This window comes from Physeter macrocephalus, chromosome 12, assembly GCF_002837175.3.
Source record: "Physeter macrocephalus isolate SW-GA chromosome 12, ASM283717v5, whole genome shotgun sequence".
In the NCBI taxonomy this organism is placed as follows: domain Eukaryota; kingdom Metazoa; phylum Chordata; class Mammalia; order Artiodactyla; family Physeteridae; genus Physeter; species Physeter macrocephalus.
Window position 1 is genome coordinate 11351090 of NC_041225.1, and position 14362 is coordinate 11365451.

General features: G+C 49.8%; 1 protein-coding gene across 2 annotated transcripts; it reads right to left on the reverse strand.

Annotated features, from left to right (window-relative positions):
* Positions 1-6506: 6506 nt before the first annotated feature.
* CD8A (CD8 subunit alpha) lies at positions 6507-11047 on the reverse strand. Of its 2 annotated transcripts, XM_024129967.2 has the most exons (6): positions 10984-11047; positions 10522-10887; positions 9836-9946; positions 9542-9649; positions 8230-8260; positions 6507-6586 (listed from the first exon to the last, which is right to left on the reverse strand). In XM_024129967.2, exons 1-6 carry the CDS (start codon positions 11030-11032, stop codon positions 6535-6537), a joined length of 717 nt encoding a protein of 238 aa, XP_023985735.1. In that variant the 5' UTR covers positions 11033-11047; the 3' UTR covers positions 6507-6534. The 2 variants fall into 2 exon arrangements, with proteins under 2 accessions (XP_023985735.1, XP_028352904.1); XM_028497103.1 differs by lacking the exon at positions 9542-9649 and having other exon boundaries at positions 10984-11032.
* Positions 11048-14362: the final 3315 nt, after the last annotated feature.

Sequence of the window (14362 nt, forward strand, 5' to 3'; positions counted from 1 at the left end):
GATACGCCAATCTCCCGTTGGGACTGGTCTTTTTACTCCGTTTGAAGACTGCATTCGGCCACAGAGCAAGTGCTGCCCTTCAAATGAAGGTGTCCTTTGGAGTCCTTTCCCCTCTGAAGCAAAGATGTACCTTAAAAAGAAACACGTTACTTGTTAGCGTTCAAGACTGTTTCAGGAGCTTTCCCCTTCTGATCAGGTTAGAAATGCATTTTAGGTTTCCTTTCATTCTTAACACAAGACTGTTGCTTTTAGTTATTTTAGATTAGTGAGCTAATCAGCCCTACAGAGGAATTTCACAGGAAATTATTACATCGTCGTGAAAGCTTTGAGAGGTGGTTCTGGAAATTTGGGCTGAGGGTCCGCGTCTGTGCTAGTGTGTATCCGTTAGCACCATGTGTGCTGCAGGCAGTCTGGGGTATGTGTGGTGGCTTCATGCTCTCAGGGGACCCAGGCTCCTGTCATTCTGCTCCACAGCCTTGGTGTGTGGCCTCAGTTTCACCTCTGATCATATCTGTGTTCCAGGCAGGAAGGAGGAGGAGAGGAGTGGGGAAAGAACAAGCTTCCAGCTGAGTTAGCCCCTTTGAAGTCTTTCCTGGAAGCCCTGCCCAGTGACTTACTAGTCACGTTTGGCTGCAAGGAAGCCTGGGAAATGTAGTCTTTGAGCCTGGCACATCGCCACCTGTAATAAAATGAAAGTTCTGTTGGGAAGGAAGAAGGGGAGAATGTTGTCAGAAAAGCAACCTGCAGTCTCTGCCACACTTAACCATGTATTTCAGCCAGGAAACAGGTGAAATTTGATTCACAGAATGGAATTAAGTCATCGGCACCAGTAGTCGATGCTTTCATCTGCCCTGAGATACTGGACAAATGAGGAGTTAGCTGTCAGTGCTTTTCACTGACAGTACGTCTCCTTGAGCTGCATTTCTTGGCCCCTGGTGGTATTCAGAGGCAGCAACCTCGCCCTAACTTCCGACAGAACCCCTGTTCTACTCTTGTTCTAGAACATTCTCCCCATTTGTTGAATTTCAGAGCAGGTGGTGACCTTTGTTTTCTACCTTGGGCTGCATAGGTAGAAAAAGTACGTTTGGTTTTGAGATGCTTTTAGACTTTTAGAGAATTTTTTAATGCTCTACAGGCAGACCTTGTTTGTTTTTTTTTGTTTGTTTGTTTTTTTTTTTGCGTTACGCGGGCCTCTCACTGCTGCGGCCTCTCCCGTTGCGGAACACAGGCTCCGGACGCGCAGGCTCAGCGGCCACGGCCCACGGGCCCAGCCGCTCCGCGGCATGTGGGATCCTCCCGGACCGGGGCGCGAACCCGGTTCCCCTGCATCGGCAGGCGGACGCGCAACCACTGCGCCACCAGGGAAGCCCCAGACCTTGTTTTATTGCACTTCAATTTATTGTGCTTCCCAGAGATTGTGGTTTTTACAAATGGAAGGTTTGTGACAACTCTGCGTTGAGCAAATCTATTGGTGCTGTTTTTCCAACAACATTTGTTTACTTCATGTCTCTGTCACATTTTGGTAACGCTAGCAATATTTCAAAGCTTTTCACTATTTTATGTGTTACAGTGGTCCGTGATCAGTCATCTTTGATGTTACTGCTACTACTTGCTGAAGGCTCAGATGATGGTTAATACTTTTTAGCAATAAAGTTTTTACAATTAAGGTAGGTGCATTTTTTTAGACATAAAGCTACTTTACACTTAATAGACTACAGTAGAGTATAAACATAACTTTTATATGCACTGGGAAACCAGAAAATTCGATGATTTGCTTTATTGGGATACTTGCTGTATTGCAGTGGTCTAGAACCGAACCCACAATATTTCTGAGGTTTGCCTGTATTTGCCTAATTTTAAAATTAAAAACAGACTGTAAAATATTCAATATAGCAAAGCAGTTAAGAGTTTGGGCTATGGGATTAGACCTGAGTTCAAATCCCGATCCCACCAGATTCTAGTTGTAGAATCTTGGGCAAGTGATGGAAACTTCCTGTCTATGCCTTAGTTTACTCACCTGTAAAGTAGAATAAAAGTTCCTACCTCATGGTTTTGATGAGGCCTAAATGAGATACCTGGCCCGTGGTGAGTGCTGAGTAACTGGTAGCTATTATTTCGTTGTCAGTGAAACGTAAGACTGATGATATGTGCGGGTCACAGGCAGCTCAGAGAGAGTAGAAAGGGGAATTTGTAACTGGCATGCAAAGGTGAGATAGGCCTGCAGGGATGGGGCCTTCCATAGGTGCTGAGATGACCAACGGTCGGGCACCTCCTTTTCCCACTCTGCTGGCCTCAGCCAACTGTTCTAAGGACGGTAAGACTCTCCTGTGCAGTGGACAGGCACAGCCCCCACCAGCACAGGGAGGGTGGTGGCACTCAGGATGCCGGGCTGAAGGGAGCTTCACATCACACCGTGCAGAGGCCACGTCCGTCTGGGACTGAGCTCTTGTGAGATCTGTATGAAGGGCTGTCTTCCGCACACAGGGGTGGAGATCCCCTGGGTATGCTAGCCCGTGGATACATCAGGAGTGACTATTGTGTACCCCTTTTTGCAATAGAAATTGGAAGAATCAGACACGAGTGGCTGCATTCAGAGTGTAATTGGTACAACAGTAGTTTTGAGAAATTCAGTACAAGTTCATTTTTTCAGTATACGTTTGTTACTACGTCCCAGGAGCTGTTCTAGGCACTTGGAAAATACATATAAACGTGTGTATTCTTGCCAAGAACCTTTTGAGATAGGGATTATTGTTACCCTCATTTTACAAGTGGGGAAACTGAGGTATCGAGACGTTGTCATTTGCTGGAGAACACACAGTTAATAAGTAGCAGAGCCAGGAAGCTGCTTTCAGAGCCTCTGCATGTAACCTAATCTCAGGTTATCGTGGCCTCCTGCAGCTCCCTTTGGTGGAGAGGCGCTGCTCAAACCTGCTTTTCGGAGCAGGTTAAGAGATGCCTGTCCCTACCTGTTGTAAAATCGTGTGCAGGAAGGATTTGTATACAGGCCCAGGGCAGAAGGGAGGGACAGCTTCTTGCTGGTTAAAAAAAAAAAAAAAAAAAAGAGCCTTCTCCCTGAGCCACTTGTTGAAGAGTCAAGGGGGATTTCCAAGCGTATGGTGGGCTCTCTTAAAAACAGTTTAAAAGCTGGAGAAAGAAACGACCAATTTCTCTGTGTTTTTCTTCCACAAATAGGATACATTTTGTTAAGAGAAGGCATGTTTGTTTAATGAACCACACTGAGGCTGGATTCTGGCCAGCTGATAAGTGTACTGCCTAGTACAGAAGTCATTTCTCTAGTTCCTGTTTTTCAGGGTCCAAAAATGTGCTGTGGGCATCTTTCACATAGGAGAATTTGTAAACCCAGAGCTTCAGGCTAGAGGTTGGCAAGTAAAACACGACTGTTGGACGTGAGGCCTTCGGCTTTGAACTGTGGGTGATCCTCCCACAGGTGCAGAACAAGCAGGCTGGATGTCTGTGGTCTCCGGAGAGCCCTGAGCCTAGATTTGCAGCCCGCCCCTAGCATGCTTTAGGCCTCGTGGTCTGCAGACTGGCATTCTGTTTTCTTCCTGGTCTCGAGGGCCAACTCTAATGAATGCTTTTTCCTATGTTGATGTTTTTAATCTCCAAATTGTTGTTTACCATATTATTTGTGGTAAGTGAAACCCTTTTGTAGGGGGTATGAAAATAATCAGTAAGTATTATATATTTAACCTTCTCTGGAGCCTCCCTAGTATGGCTCCCCAGCTGCTTACACCTGAGCTGCAGGTTGGAGAGGAAATGCTCTTTTCCTGTCCCTTCGCCCTGGCTCAGATTCCCTGACATGGGTGCTCCACGGCCATCCTCTCAAGTTAGTCCCATGAGGACAGCCATCCTTACAAGTTTCTCCCATGAGGAGAGGAGTGCCCTTTGTGGGATGCTTCTCTCCTCAGCTCTTTCAGGGAACCCAGAGACAGCCCAGAGCCTGGCACCCGCTCCAAGCTGGGCCTCAGTCCCTGGGGTGGCCCCCCCCAACCCTGGTCTGGTTAGCTTGATAAGTTCAGGAGGAGGGGTCAAGAACCAGATTTTGTTTCAAAGGAACTTTCTCAGCTTTCATTTCTGCTTTCCCACACTCGGGACACTTTTTCCTCTAGGATTTTGTTCTCTAAAAGTAGACTGTTTTTAAAAATTAAGGCTGTGACCTACTAGAGCATGGACTTGAGCACATGGGGAGGGGGAAGGGTAAGCTGTGACGAAGTGAGAGAGTGGCAGGGACATATATACACTACCAAATGTAAATTAGATAGCTAGTGGGAAGCTGCTGCATAGCACAGGGAGATCACCTCTGTGCTTTGTGACCACCGAGAGGGGTGGGATAGGGAGGGTGGGAGGGAGGGAGACGCAAGACGGAAGAGATATGGGAACATATGTATATGTATAACTGATTCACTTTGTTGTAAAGGAGAAACTAACACACTATTGTAAAACAGTTATACTCCAATAAAGATGTTAAAAAAAAAAATTAAGGCTGTGGAAGGCAGTTTCTGGGGGGCAGGGAAAGTTCTATTTCTGCCCTGGTGCTTGCTATGCAAGTGTTCATTTAATAACGACTTGGAGATGTATGCTTACGACTTGTACACTTTTCAGTATGTATATTTTACCTGAACAACAGAAATGAAGATTTTGTGATTTATTCTGAGAGGAGTATCAGCTCATCTGCTGCCAAGAAAGAACAAAAGGAAGGAAGATGATACAAGAAGAGATGAATCCATTTCAACTGATGTGAAAATGGGGGGGGGGGTCCAAGGTGAAAGTGGGCAGTGACCCAATAATTGTAGGTATTCCTCCTAAAGATGTGTGCAACATGTTAGTAGTGTTTGTTATCATAGTAGTGGAAAATTGAAAACAAATGTCAAGTCATAGTTAAATGATGGCACAACCAAAAATGGAATGACATTTTGCTATTATGAAGCATGCCATAGGACTTCCCTGGTGGTCCAGTGGTTAAAAATCCGCCTTCCAATGCAGGGGATGTGGGTTCGATCCCTGGTTGGGGAACTAACATCCCTCATGCCATGGGGCAGCTAAGCCTGTGCACCACAACTACTGAGCCCACGCGCTCTAGAGCCCGCGTGCTGCAACTAGAGAGAAGCCCGCACGCCGCAACGAAAGATCCTGCATGCCGCAACGAAGATCTCACGTGCCGCAACTAAGACCCGATGCGGCCAAGTAATAAAAAAAGAGTTTGCCATAAATGTTTGTTTATTAAAGCCACTTATAAAAGCATAGTGCAATCCCATTTTTAAAAAGTATATATTTTATATATATGCATAGAAAATAATCAGGAAGAATGTACACCATAATATTAACCATGGATTATTCCTGAGGTAAAGAATTATGGGTGATTCTTATTACCTTATCTATTTAAGTTTTTTCTTCCAATGAGCATGCATTTCTTCCACAACATGGTAAGAGAGGAAATGCATGTGTAGGGCTGCAGTTTGGGCTCTTAGCTGCCTCACCAGAGTCTGTCTGCGACGTTCCCACATCTGCTGGTCCGGGGGAGGCCAGGGCCTGTACCAGCTGCTGTCACAATTCTGCCTTTACAAACTGTAAAAACTCACCGATGATCCCAGGAGCATGTTCAAATACAGAATCTCAAGTTTAGAGAGAGCTGACTTCCATTCAGCTTTCCTGATGCTCATATCTTGTTTGCAAAGGGCAGCCTCTCCTCTTTCATGGGTCCCTCTGTAACGCAAGGGCTGGGAGAACCATCCTGCCTCCACTTTGGGATTTCACAGAGGTTTTCTTCAGACGTCTAGTTGTTCATTTTCCAGGATTCAGTACACCCCTTCCACTTTATTTGAGGAATTCCTGTTATCTGTATTGTTTCACGCTTGATTATTAAAACAGTCTGATCCTGTTCAGCTACATCACAGAACTCTGTCAAGTTCTCTTGTCTTATTTCATTACCTCCTCGGGGCTCTGGGCGCAGTAATGGGTCTATCAAAGGTGCTCAAAAAAATCACGTGTTCTCTTGAGGCTTGAGACATAGCTCCCCATGCTGAGACAGAGGCCTCCAGAAGAGAGACCTGAACTGTGTGGAAGTCGAGCCCTGAGCCCTGCTGGGACTCTGATACAGCCGCTCCCCCTCTCTGGGCTTCAGCCTCCTCCTTTGTAAAATGGCTGGGGAAGAGGTAGGGGCTGAGTGGGTGCCGAGGCCCCCGCCAGCCCTCACAGCCTGGTTCTGAGAACACAGCTTGCGGTAGCTCTGGCCTACCTCCCCTTTACCCCAATATGGGAGCACAACGGTATTATAACCCTTGCGGTGTACCGTAGACATGATAGAGTCTCGTTTTGTGTCAATTACAGTAAACACGTAAAGAAAAAGTTAACCCTTCCCACCCCACCCCCAGGAAAACAATAATAAGAAGAATGAATACATATGGAAGGAAGGAAGCCTGGAGAAACCGAAAGGGAAGGACTCCTGCTCTCCCTGTCAGGAGAGTTCTGAGTCTGAAGTCTTGTAGTGGCTGTCACGCGGGGCCCCTCGCCATGTTAGGTGCATCTCTCTGAAGGGCTGGGCTTGCCTCCCTGTCTGACCACAGGCCTGGAAGAGAGGCACGAGACCATCACTGCAGCAAGAGCCCCTGCAATGTGATGCAGCATCCACCCGTGTCTACCCACCCCTCACCAACCTCCCAGCCTTCATGGGGGCCTGAGGACTTGTCCCTGCGGCACCAGCATGGCACTGGGTGAATGACCTCAGCAACCCCGCCCAGAGCTTTCCTTGTGCCATCTTGTTTAATCCTCACGGCAACCTGAGGGGTAGCCACCGGCGATGAGAAGTTAGAGAACGTACCCAAGGTCACATAAATAGGAGGTGGTGGAGCCAGGATCTGAGGCCAGTTAGCCTAGCTTCTTAGAGACTTTGTCAAGGCCCCCATGGAGGTGAGAGAAGCAGGCTGATAACCTAGCCATCATCTGACTTGATTCTCAGCCCTCAGGAGGATCACAGTGATAGGGGAGGATGTGAAAGAACCACCATCGTCAACCAAGCAGAGCTACTTTACCTGAAAGTCCCTTTGACAACCCAAATTTGACGCTGCACTAAAAATGTGTGAATTCAGTACCGGGCTGGCACCTTCTAAATGGGCTGATTCATCGTGAGTGTCAGGTCTACACACAGCATCCTCCAAAACCTCTGTGTTGCAGCTGAGCTGCCCTCGGTCATCACTGAGTTTATTAACTCATGTGTGAGTTCCTCATATTTTTAATCTGCATAGCTTTGTATTTCAGGGCAGAGTTTTAGTCTCAGTTGCTCATTTCAAAATGAGAATTTTCAGAAAAGATAGAGATAAGCGACGATTCTCCTCCAAAAGCTCCCAACTGTACCCTGAATATTGAAATTGCTAAAAATCCTTCTCTGCTTTTAAAGAGTCTTTATCCCCTTGGTATATCACCTCTAGTATATGCATTGGAAATTCATTACGTTTCCACCGTTAAAAATAAGGATGTACAAGACAGTGAACTTGGGCTCCTGCAGAGAAATACCAAGGAGTGTGAAATGCGAACCCCAGGTATAAAACTTGAAACATTTTCATCTACCGAAAGGAACTGGTGAATATAGTTGGTTATCGTTAGTGCCCTCTGCCCCGGCCCCCAGTCACAGAGAGGAGCCTGGGCTTTGAATAGCAGTTGCAGCTCTGCTACTTGCTAGCAGTATGGCCTTGGACAAGTCACTAAATGTCCTAAGCCTCAGTCTCCTCGTCTGTAAAATGGTGGTCACAGTAACTATTTTAAAGGTTGTTATGAAACTTGAAACTTTATATATATATAAAGTGTACCAGTGCCATATATCACTGGTACACTTTAGGCTTTCATCGAATGGTCGTTATTATTCAATATTACTGATAATTGGAGCGTAAGCATATCTCTGCCACCTTGGGTAGGTTTCCTGATCTCTGAGCCAGTGATCTGTGAGATGGCACCGCGGTGTTTCCCCCATGGGGTTGCTGTGAGGATAAGGAAGACCCTGGGTATAACTCCCACCACAGAGCTGGGCTAGAGTGGGCGCTTGCTAGATGTTAGCACAGGGCTGCTTGGCCGAAGCTCAAAGGAGGGAGGAGACTGAGGCCTCTCTTCCAGACACTGTTTTTCTTTTTGTTTTTTCCTAATCACTTCAGAATGATCATGGGCTGGAACCGGATGGCTGCCTGGGGTTAGCAGGCCCAGAGGGTACAAGAGACTCACCTGGGACATTTGCAGACGCGTCTTCGGTTCCCTGGATAAGGAAAAAGAAGGCATAAAGTGACCGCCCCATCACGACGAATAGTTCCCAAATATGGTTTCTCCTTCACTTTTCCTATTTATTTAGGATTATAACTTTTATTTTTTTTTCTAGTGTGGCTATGACTATTTTATTTAACGCAAACAGTAACTGCATCGACATTATAAAAAAGACATAAACTTGTTAAGTGACATTAGTGCATAATGATGATTGACATTGTGAAGATTATATTATAAAGAAGTAAGCTGTAGAGAAAGCATGATATAGTATTTATATTTTATGGTTTTAAAAGTTATTATTAAAATTTTTTAAAATTGTAGTCGGTTTACAATATTGTGTTAGTTTCAGCTGTACGGCAAAATGATTCAGTTACACAAATAATATGTATATATTTTTTCAGATTCTTTTCCATTATAGGTTATTACAAAATATTGAACACAGTTCCCTGTGCTCTACAGTAAGTAAGATTATAACTCTTGAGAGTGCAGGTGAGGGCTTCTTTCCTATCCCTCTTTGTATCAATTTAGAAAACATTACATATATACACTACCAAATGTAAGATAGATAGCTAGTGGGAAGCAGCCGCATAGCACAGGGAGATCAGCTCGGTGCTTTGTGACCACCTAGAGGGGTGGGATAGGGAGGGTGGGAGGGAGACGCTAGAGGGAGGAGATATGGGGATATATGTATACGTATAGCTGATTCACTTTGTTATACAGCAGAAACTAACACACCATTGTAAAGCGATTCTACTCCAATAAAGATGTTAAATAAAAAACATTGCAAATACAGACGTGGGTGAACGTGGGTTACTACAATCACCTGCGTGGGATCCAAGACGGGGTGGGGGGCTCGCAAGGAGGGGGACCAAGGATAAACCACTGCCTGTCGTGGTTCTGACCCAGCCCTCCCGGGCACAGGTTCCAGGGCCACAGAACCCCTCCCGCGCCCCCCGCCCCCTGTCCCAGGCGTTTGTAATAAGCCCAGACCCGTGCGCTTGCTACAGGCTTTGCCCATGGAACGTTCCACCCCTGCTCCTGCCGCCCCGGGGCACTGCCTTCCTCAAAACCTCCCGGAGAGTGGAAAGAGCAGCGCGAAGGGGCGGCCTTCAAGCGTTCTCTCTCCAGGAAAGACAAAGGCTGCGCCTGGCCCTGCGGAGCAGCTCAGAGTCCCAGGAATTGCCACTCCGACTCCCGGCAAGGGCTGCCTGGAGCGAAGCCGCGCAAAGGGCGGGAGTCGGGCTGCCTCTCCCCGCCGCGATTCCCTAGGACTTACGACGGTGGCAGATGACCGTGATGACCAGTAACAGGAAAAGGATGGCACAGGTCCCGGCCAGGGGCGCCCAGATGTAGATATCGCAGGAGAAATCCAGCCCCCTTGTGTCTATAGACGACACAGAAGACGCCGACCTTTAGGAGGGGGCCCGGGATCCCTCACCCCACCCAGCCGGCCGGGGCGCTTCCTTCTCCCGGCTCCGTCTCTCCGTTTCCCCACCACTCGGGCTGCCCTCGGCTCCACCTGCGGAATCAGGGCTGCCCCTGGCGAGGACTCTCCCCGCGGCCGCCTCACCTGCGCTGCCCGCCGAGGGCCGGCACACCTCTGGGCGCGGAGACGCAGTCTGCAACGCTTTGGTGGGCGCCCGCGTGGATGGTGGCGTCGCCGGCGTCGTGGTGGGCTTCGCTGCGGGAGCAACAGAGAGTGGTTAGGGGCCGGGCTGGAGCTGTGCACGCGAACCCTCCCCACCGCTCCGCGCGCCTTGGCCAAGTGGGCGCCTCCTCCCGATTTTCCGCTGGAGGAGCCGTAGACCGCCGCCCGCGCGGAGCTCTGCGCTCAGGGCAGGGGAGATGGGGTGGGACCTCCTGGTCCGCGAACCGCACCCGGCGCCTCGGACGTGAATGCAGGGCGCGCTCCCCTCCGCCCGGCCTCTCTCCAGGGCCCCACCAGAAACCTCGTGGGCTTGGCGGTGATACCCGCGTTTTACTGACCAGCAAAGCGAGGCTCAGAGAATTTAAGTACAACTTGCCCAGGATCACACAAGCCCGGAACTCGAGCCCAGATCAACCGGACCTAAAAAGCCATCTTCAGTTCGCATCCAGTCGCACTCTAGCCCCTAGCCTCAGTTGCCTCATCTGTGAAATGGGAACAGTATCTAAGTAGCCCCGAGGGGCGCTAAGAGGCTCGAAGCGTGTGAAACATGGACTCAGACTGAGCCCCAAACCCCACACCGAGGGGTGCCACGCCCCGGGCGCCCGGACCTGGCAAGAAGACAGGCACGAAATTGCTGAAGTACATAACCGAGTTGCTCATGAACGAGCAAAAATAGTAGCCTTGGTCCTCCTCGCGAAAGCGGTGCAGAGTGAGGTGGAAGTTGGCGCCCTCGGCCTTGGTGCCGGAGATGTAATCGGTGTCCAGCCCCTCGGCCGGCTTGGACCGCATGCCGGAGAGGTACACCAGGAAGATGGGTCTGGAGGCGGCCCCGGGCTTCTGGTAGAGCCAGGAGCAGCCCGACGTCATGCTGGACTGCAGCACCTCGCAGTGCAGCTTCACCTTCTCGCCCAGGCGAGCCTGCACCTGCACCGGCGACATCCGGAACGAGAATGACTCGAGGACCGTGGCGGCATCTGCGGGGCACAGGCAGTGAGGCTGAGCCGGGAGCCCCGCGCCCCCCCACCCCCCGCCAGCCCCGGCCCCGTCTTCCCCAGGGGTCGCCAACTCACGGAGCAGCAGGGCCAGCGGCAGGAGCAGGGCGGTCACCGGCGAGGCCATGGCGCGCTCCCCGGGGCGCCGCTCCGCTAGCGGCTCGAAGCGCCCGAGCCAGTGGGACGCCGACCGGGGAAGCTGCGCCCTTCGGCCGGCCGCCGAGCCGATTTCGCGTTCGGAGGATGTGATGTCACGTGAAGCCCTGCGGAGGAGAGAGTCGCCCTCCTTTTCGCGGTTGTCACCTTCCAGCCCAGAGAGGGGGCTGGGGTCCGTGAATGGGGGCCGTCGAGGCAGCCTTGACGGGAAGCTGGGAATGGTTGAGAACCACGTGTTTGAGGACAAGGAAAAGGGCTTGGAAGTGGCCCTTGGAATGGCTCTCCTGTGGGTGTGACAGCGGCAGAGGATAGAGATGAGAGATTTCAAGAAGGGAGGGTGAGGGAGCAGGAAGGAGAGAGAAGTGTCCACTTCCTCTGCCCTCTCTCAAAGTGGCCCTACCACCGGCACCTTGGGGCTTTGGGGCGGTAAAATGGGCCCTGAGGGCTGAAGAGGAGTTCGTGACTGGCCCGCTCCTCCGGAACTCCAAGGGGCAGCAGCCACTCAAGCCTTGTGTGACCTCTGCTGACCACACCCTTCAGGCTTTCCCCAGCAGCTGAACCTGGCCACACAGCCTCATTCCTTCCGGCGTCCACTCAGCTGCCTCCACATCAGCCCCTCTCCTGGCCAGTCCCCCAGACACCCTGCTGTGAACATTCTTCTCCGAAAGGGGATCTGATGGTGTCACTCCCGCGACCTTCCATGACCTGCAGGACTGCGTGGCAGCTCGGCCCTGGTTTGGCTCCGAGCCTTTGGGTGCTGGCTCCTCCCAAGCCTCTGCCCTGGTCTTTCCCATCCACCTACCACTGCATTCCCACAGGGCTTGAGATTATCTAAACTGGGGGCTCCTCTTGCCTTTGCTGTTCCCTATGCCTGGAATGCCGTTCTGTTTCCGCCCCGGGCCCAGCTCCCGTGCTAGGAGACTTGGACCTCACTCCTCTGTACCTCTGGCTATGGGTGCTTGGTGGGGACAAGTGTGCAGCCTGGGTGAATGCTTGGGTGGAGACAGTTCTCCCTGTCTGAACCTGACACACACTTGGCCACTTCCTTTTTGTCTGCTGCTGTCCGGAAACCTTCCGCCCCATAGTGGATGCCCTCTCTCATTTCTTCAGGGTCTTCCCACTTTGCATCCCATAGTGGATGCCCTCTCTCATTTCTTCAGGGTCTTCCCACTTTGCATCCCATAGTGGATGCCCTCTCTCATTTCTTCAGGGTCTTCCCACTTTGCATCCCATAGTGGGTGCCCTTCATGCTGCTGCTGCCTGATTCTAGAGACAAGCCACCTGGCATTATCTGTTCCACGTGTCTGCCCCACCCGTGAGTTCTGCCCCGCGGCAGTGGCGAGAACTCTGTTCCAGACACACACCCCCGCCCACCCACCCCCACCCCGCGAGGTCGCATGTCACATCACAGCTTGGGCTGAGCTGTGTACTCCCCTCGTGCGGTCTGAACTTAAGTGTTGGGTGGGCTTCTTTTTTTTTTTTTTTTTTTTTCTTTGATTTGTGGTGTGTGTAAGTCCCATGGAGTGCTGAGAGTGCCCCATGGCCAGTTGGAGGATCCCCAGGGAGTGTTGGGTGGGCTTCTTTTTTTTTTTTTTTTTTTTTACTTTGATTTCAACCCCCTCCCCCCCCCCCGCCCTCCGCCCAAAGCATCCAAGGTGCTTACTCTAACGTGGGCCATTTATATTTAGACATGTTTTTTTAAAGTGTCTTTTAAACTACAAAAGTTATATATTCTTGAAAAACTTCAGACAATACAAAAAAGAGTATGGGGAAATTTCCCTGTCTCAGCTCTCCTCACTATCAATCATTCTCCAGAGAAAACCACTGTTAACATTTAAGTGTGCTCCTCAGATATAATCTATGCATAAACAGCTGTTTATACATCCTTTTTGACACATGGTTGTACTATGCACATATTTTTTGCAACTTGCCTTTCTTGTCTAACAGCAGAAGAAAGCTTTCCAGGTCAGCACCTGTAGATCTACTCCATATTTCTAAAGAGGCGCGTTTTATATGGGTGTTCCCTAACTTACTTTTCCTATTAATAGACATTTAAGCAGTTTCTCAATTTTTGCAATTACTAGTAAGGCTGTAGTAGATACAATGTAGCTGTATCATTGAGGAGTCACTCATGCACATGTAACATTTTCAGATGGAAGACAGGCAGGTTGGGGAAGGAAAACCCTTTGTAATTGTAAATATGACTGTGGCACACAGCAGTGGGTCCCCTGGCATATCGATATATGTGTGTGTGTGTTCCTGGCTGTGTAGACACAGTGCTGTGCCTTAACTTACATCAATGAGGGTGACGAGGAAACAGCCAAGTCCAGACAGGCCACTGACGAGGCAATCCTCTTTTTAGATAGTTTCCCATTTTGCTTCGTCTCTGTTCCCACGGCAGGAATGTTAGATGGCCCTTCTGGCCAAAAGATGCAATCAGGAGGGTGGTGAAGAGGATGGCCAGCCACAAAGGCATACCTTGCTGGTGGAGGAAGCATTGGAGGGGAGCCAGAGTCAACCGGCAGATATTTGGATCTTGGGAACCAGGTCCCTGAGTACGATGGTGGCCAGATTCTGGGGTACAAGACTTGAAAATAGAATCGTCCTATCCCAGTCTCCTGGAAGTGAACTGCAGCTGGTCTGGAGGTCTTCCAGCCTTGCAGTTAAGAAAAGTGTCAGCCGTGTGTGTGGCAGCCCCTTCTGTGCAGAGCATGACAGAGGATGGGGGGATGTCAGGGCAACATGTCAAACCCACCAAGGAGGCTTTGCGACCCCAATGATATTTTTCACAGAACTGGTAGATTCTCAATGAAACCACAATGACATCCGCCCTACAACAGACAGGAGAACAGATGCAGTTGTGCAAGTTCTGGGGATGCTTGTTTGCTGCAGGGCCAGGTGTGCAGAGGGCTGGGTGGGGCCTGCCAGGTAAGCTTCCACATCCCACACTGTGTGGTACTCACATAGGGTGGATGAAGAAAGGGGAACAGCAGCACTCTGTCGAATAAACTCCTTATTTTTAAAGATATCCAGAGAGAGGGTAAGAGAGTAACCAGTTTCTATGCTGAATTTAAACACGTCTTTGTTTTTCCTCAAGGTGTATGTTCTTAAGCCATGGAAATACTTTTTTACATTAATTAAAGACTATTCGAAGGCATAACTGTTCAGGGCAGTGGTAGGAAATTAATCAGCTCCTAAGACGCTGACTCAGGGCCCACCTGGAATCACGGTGTTGGAAGTTGCCTGCTGTCTCCCCTTTGCCGGTCCAAGAGATGTTACCATCTCCTTGGAAAGAGTTAGC

Bases quoted from the DNA above. Each gene is read 5' to 3' on its own strand.
- CD8A (XM_024129967.2), bottom strand. From the start codon at position 11,032: ATGGCCTCGCCGGTGACCGCCCTGCTCCTGCCGCTGGCCCTGCTGCTC. The intron at 10,888-10,983 runs GTGAGTTGGCGA...TGTGCCCCGCAG, and splicing joins GCCGCTGGCCCTGCTGCTCC to ATGCCGCCACGGTCCTCGAG. The intron at 9,947-10,521 runs GTCCGGGCGCCC...TTGCTCCCGCAG, and splicing joins CGTGCCTGTCTTCTTGCCAG to CGAAGCCCACCACGACGCCG.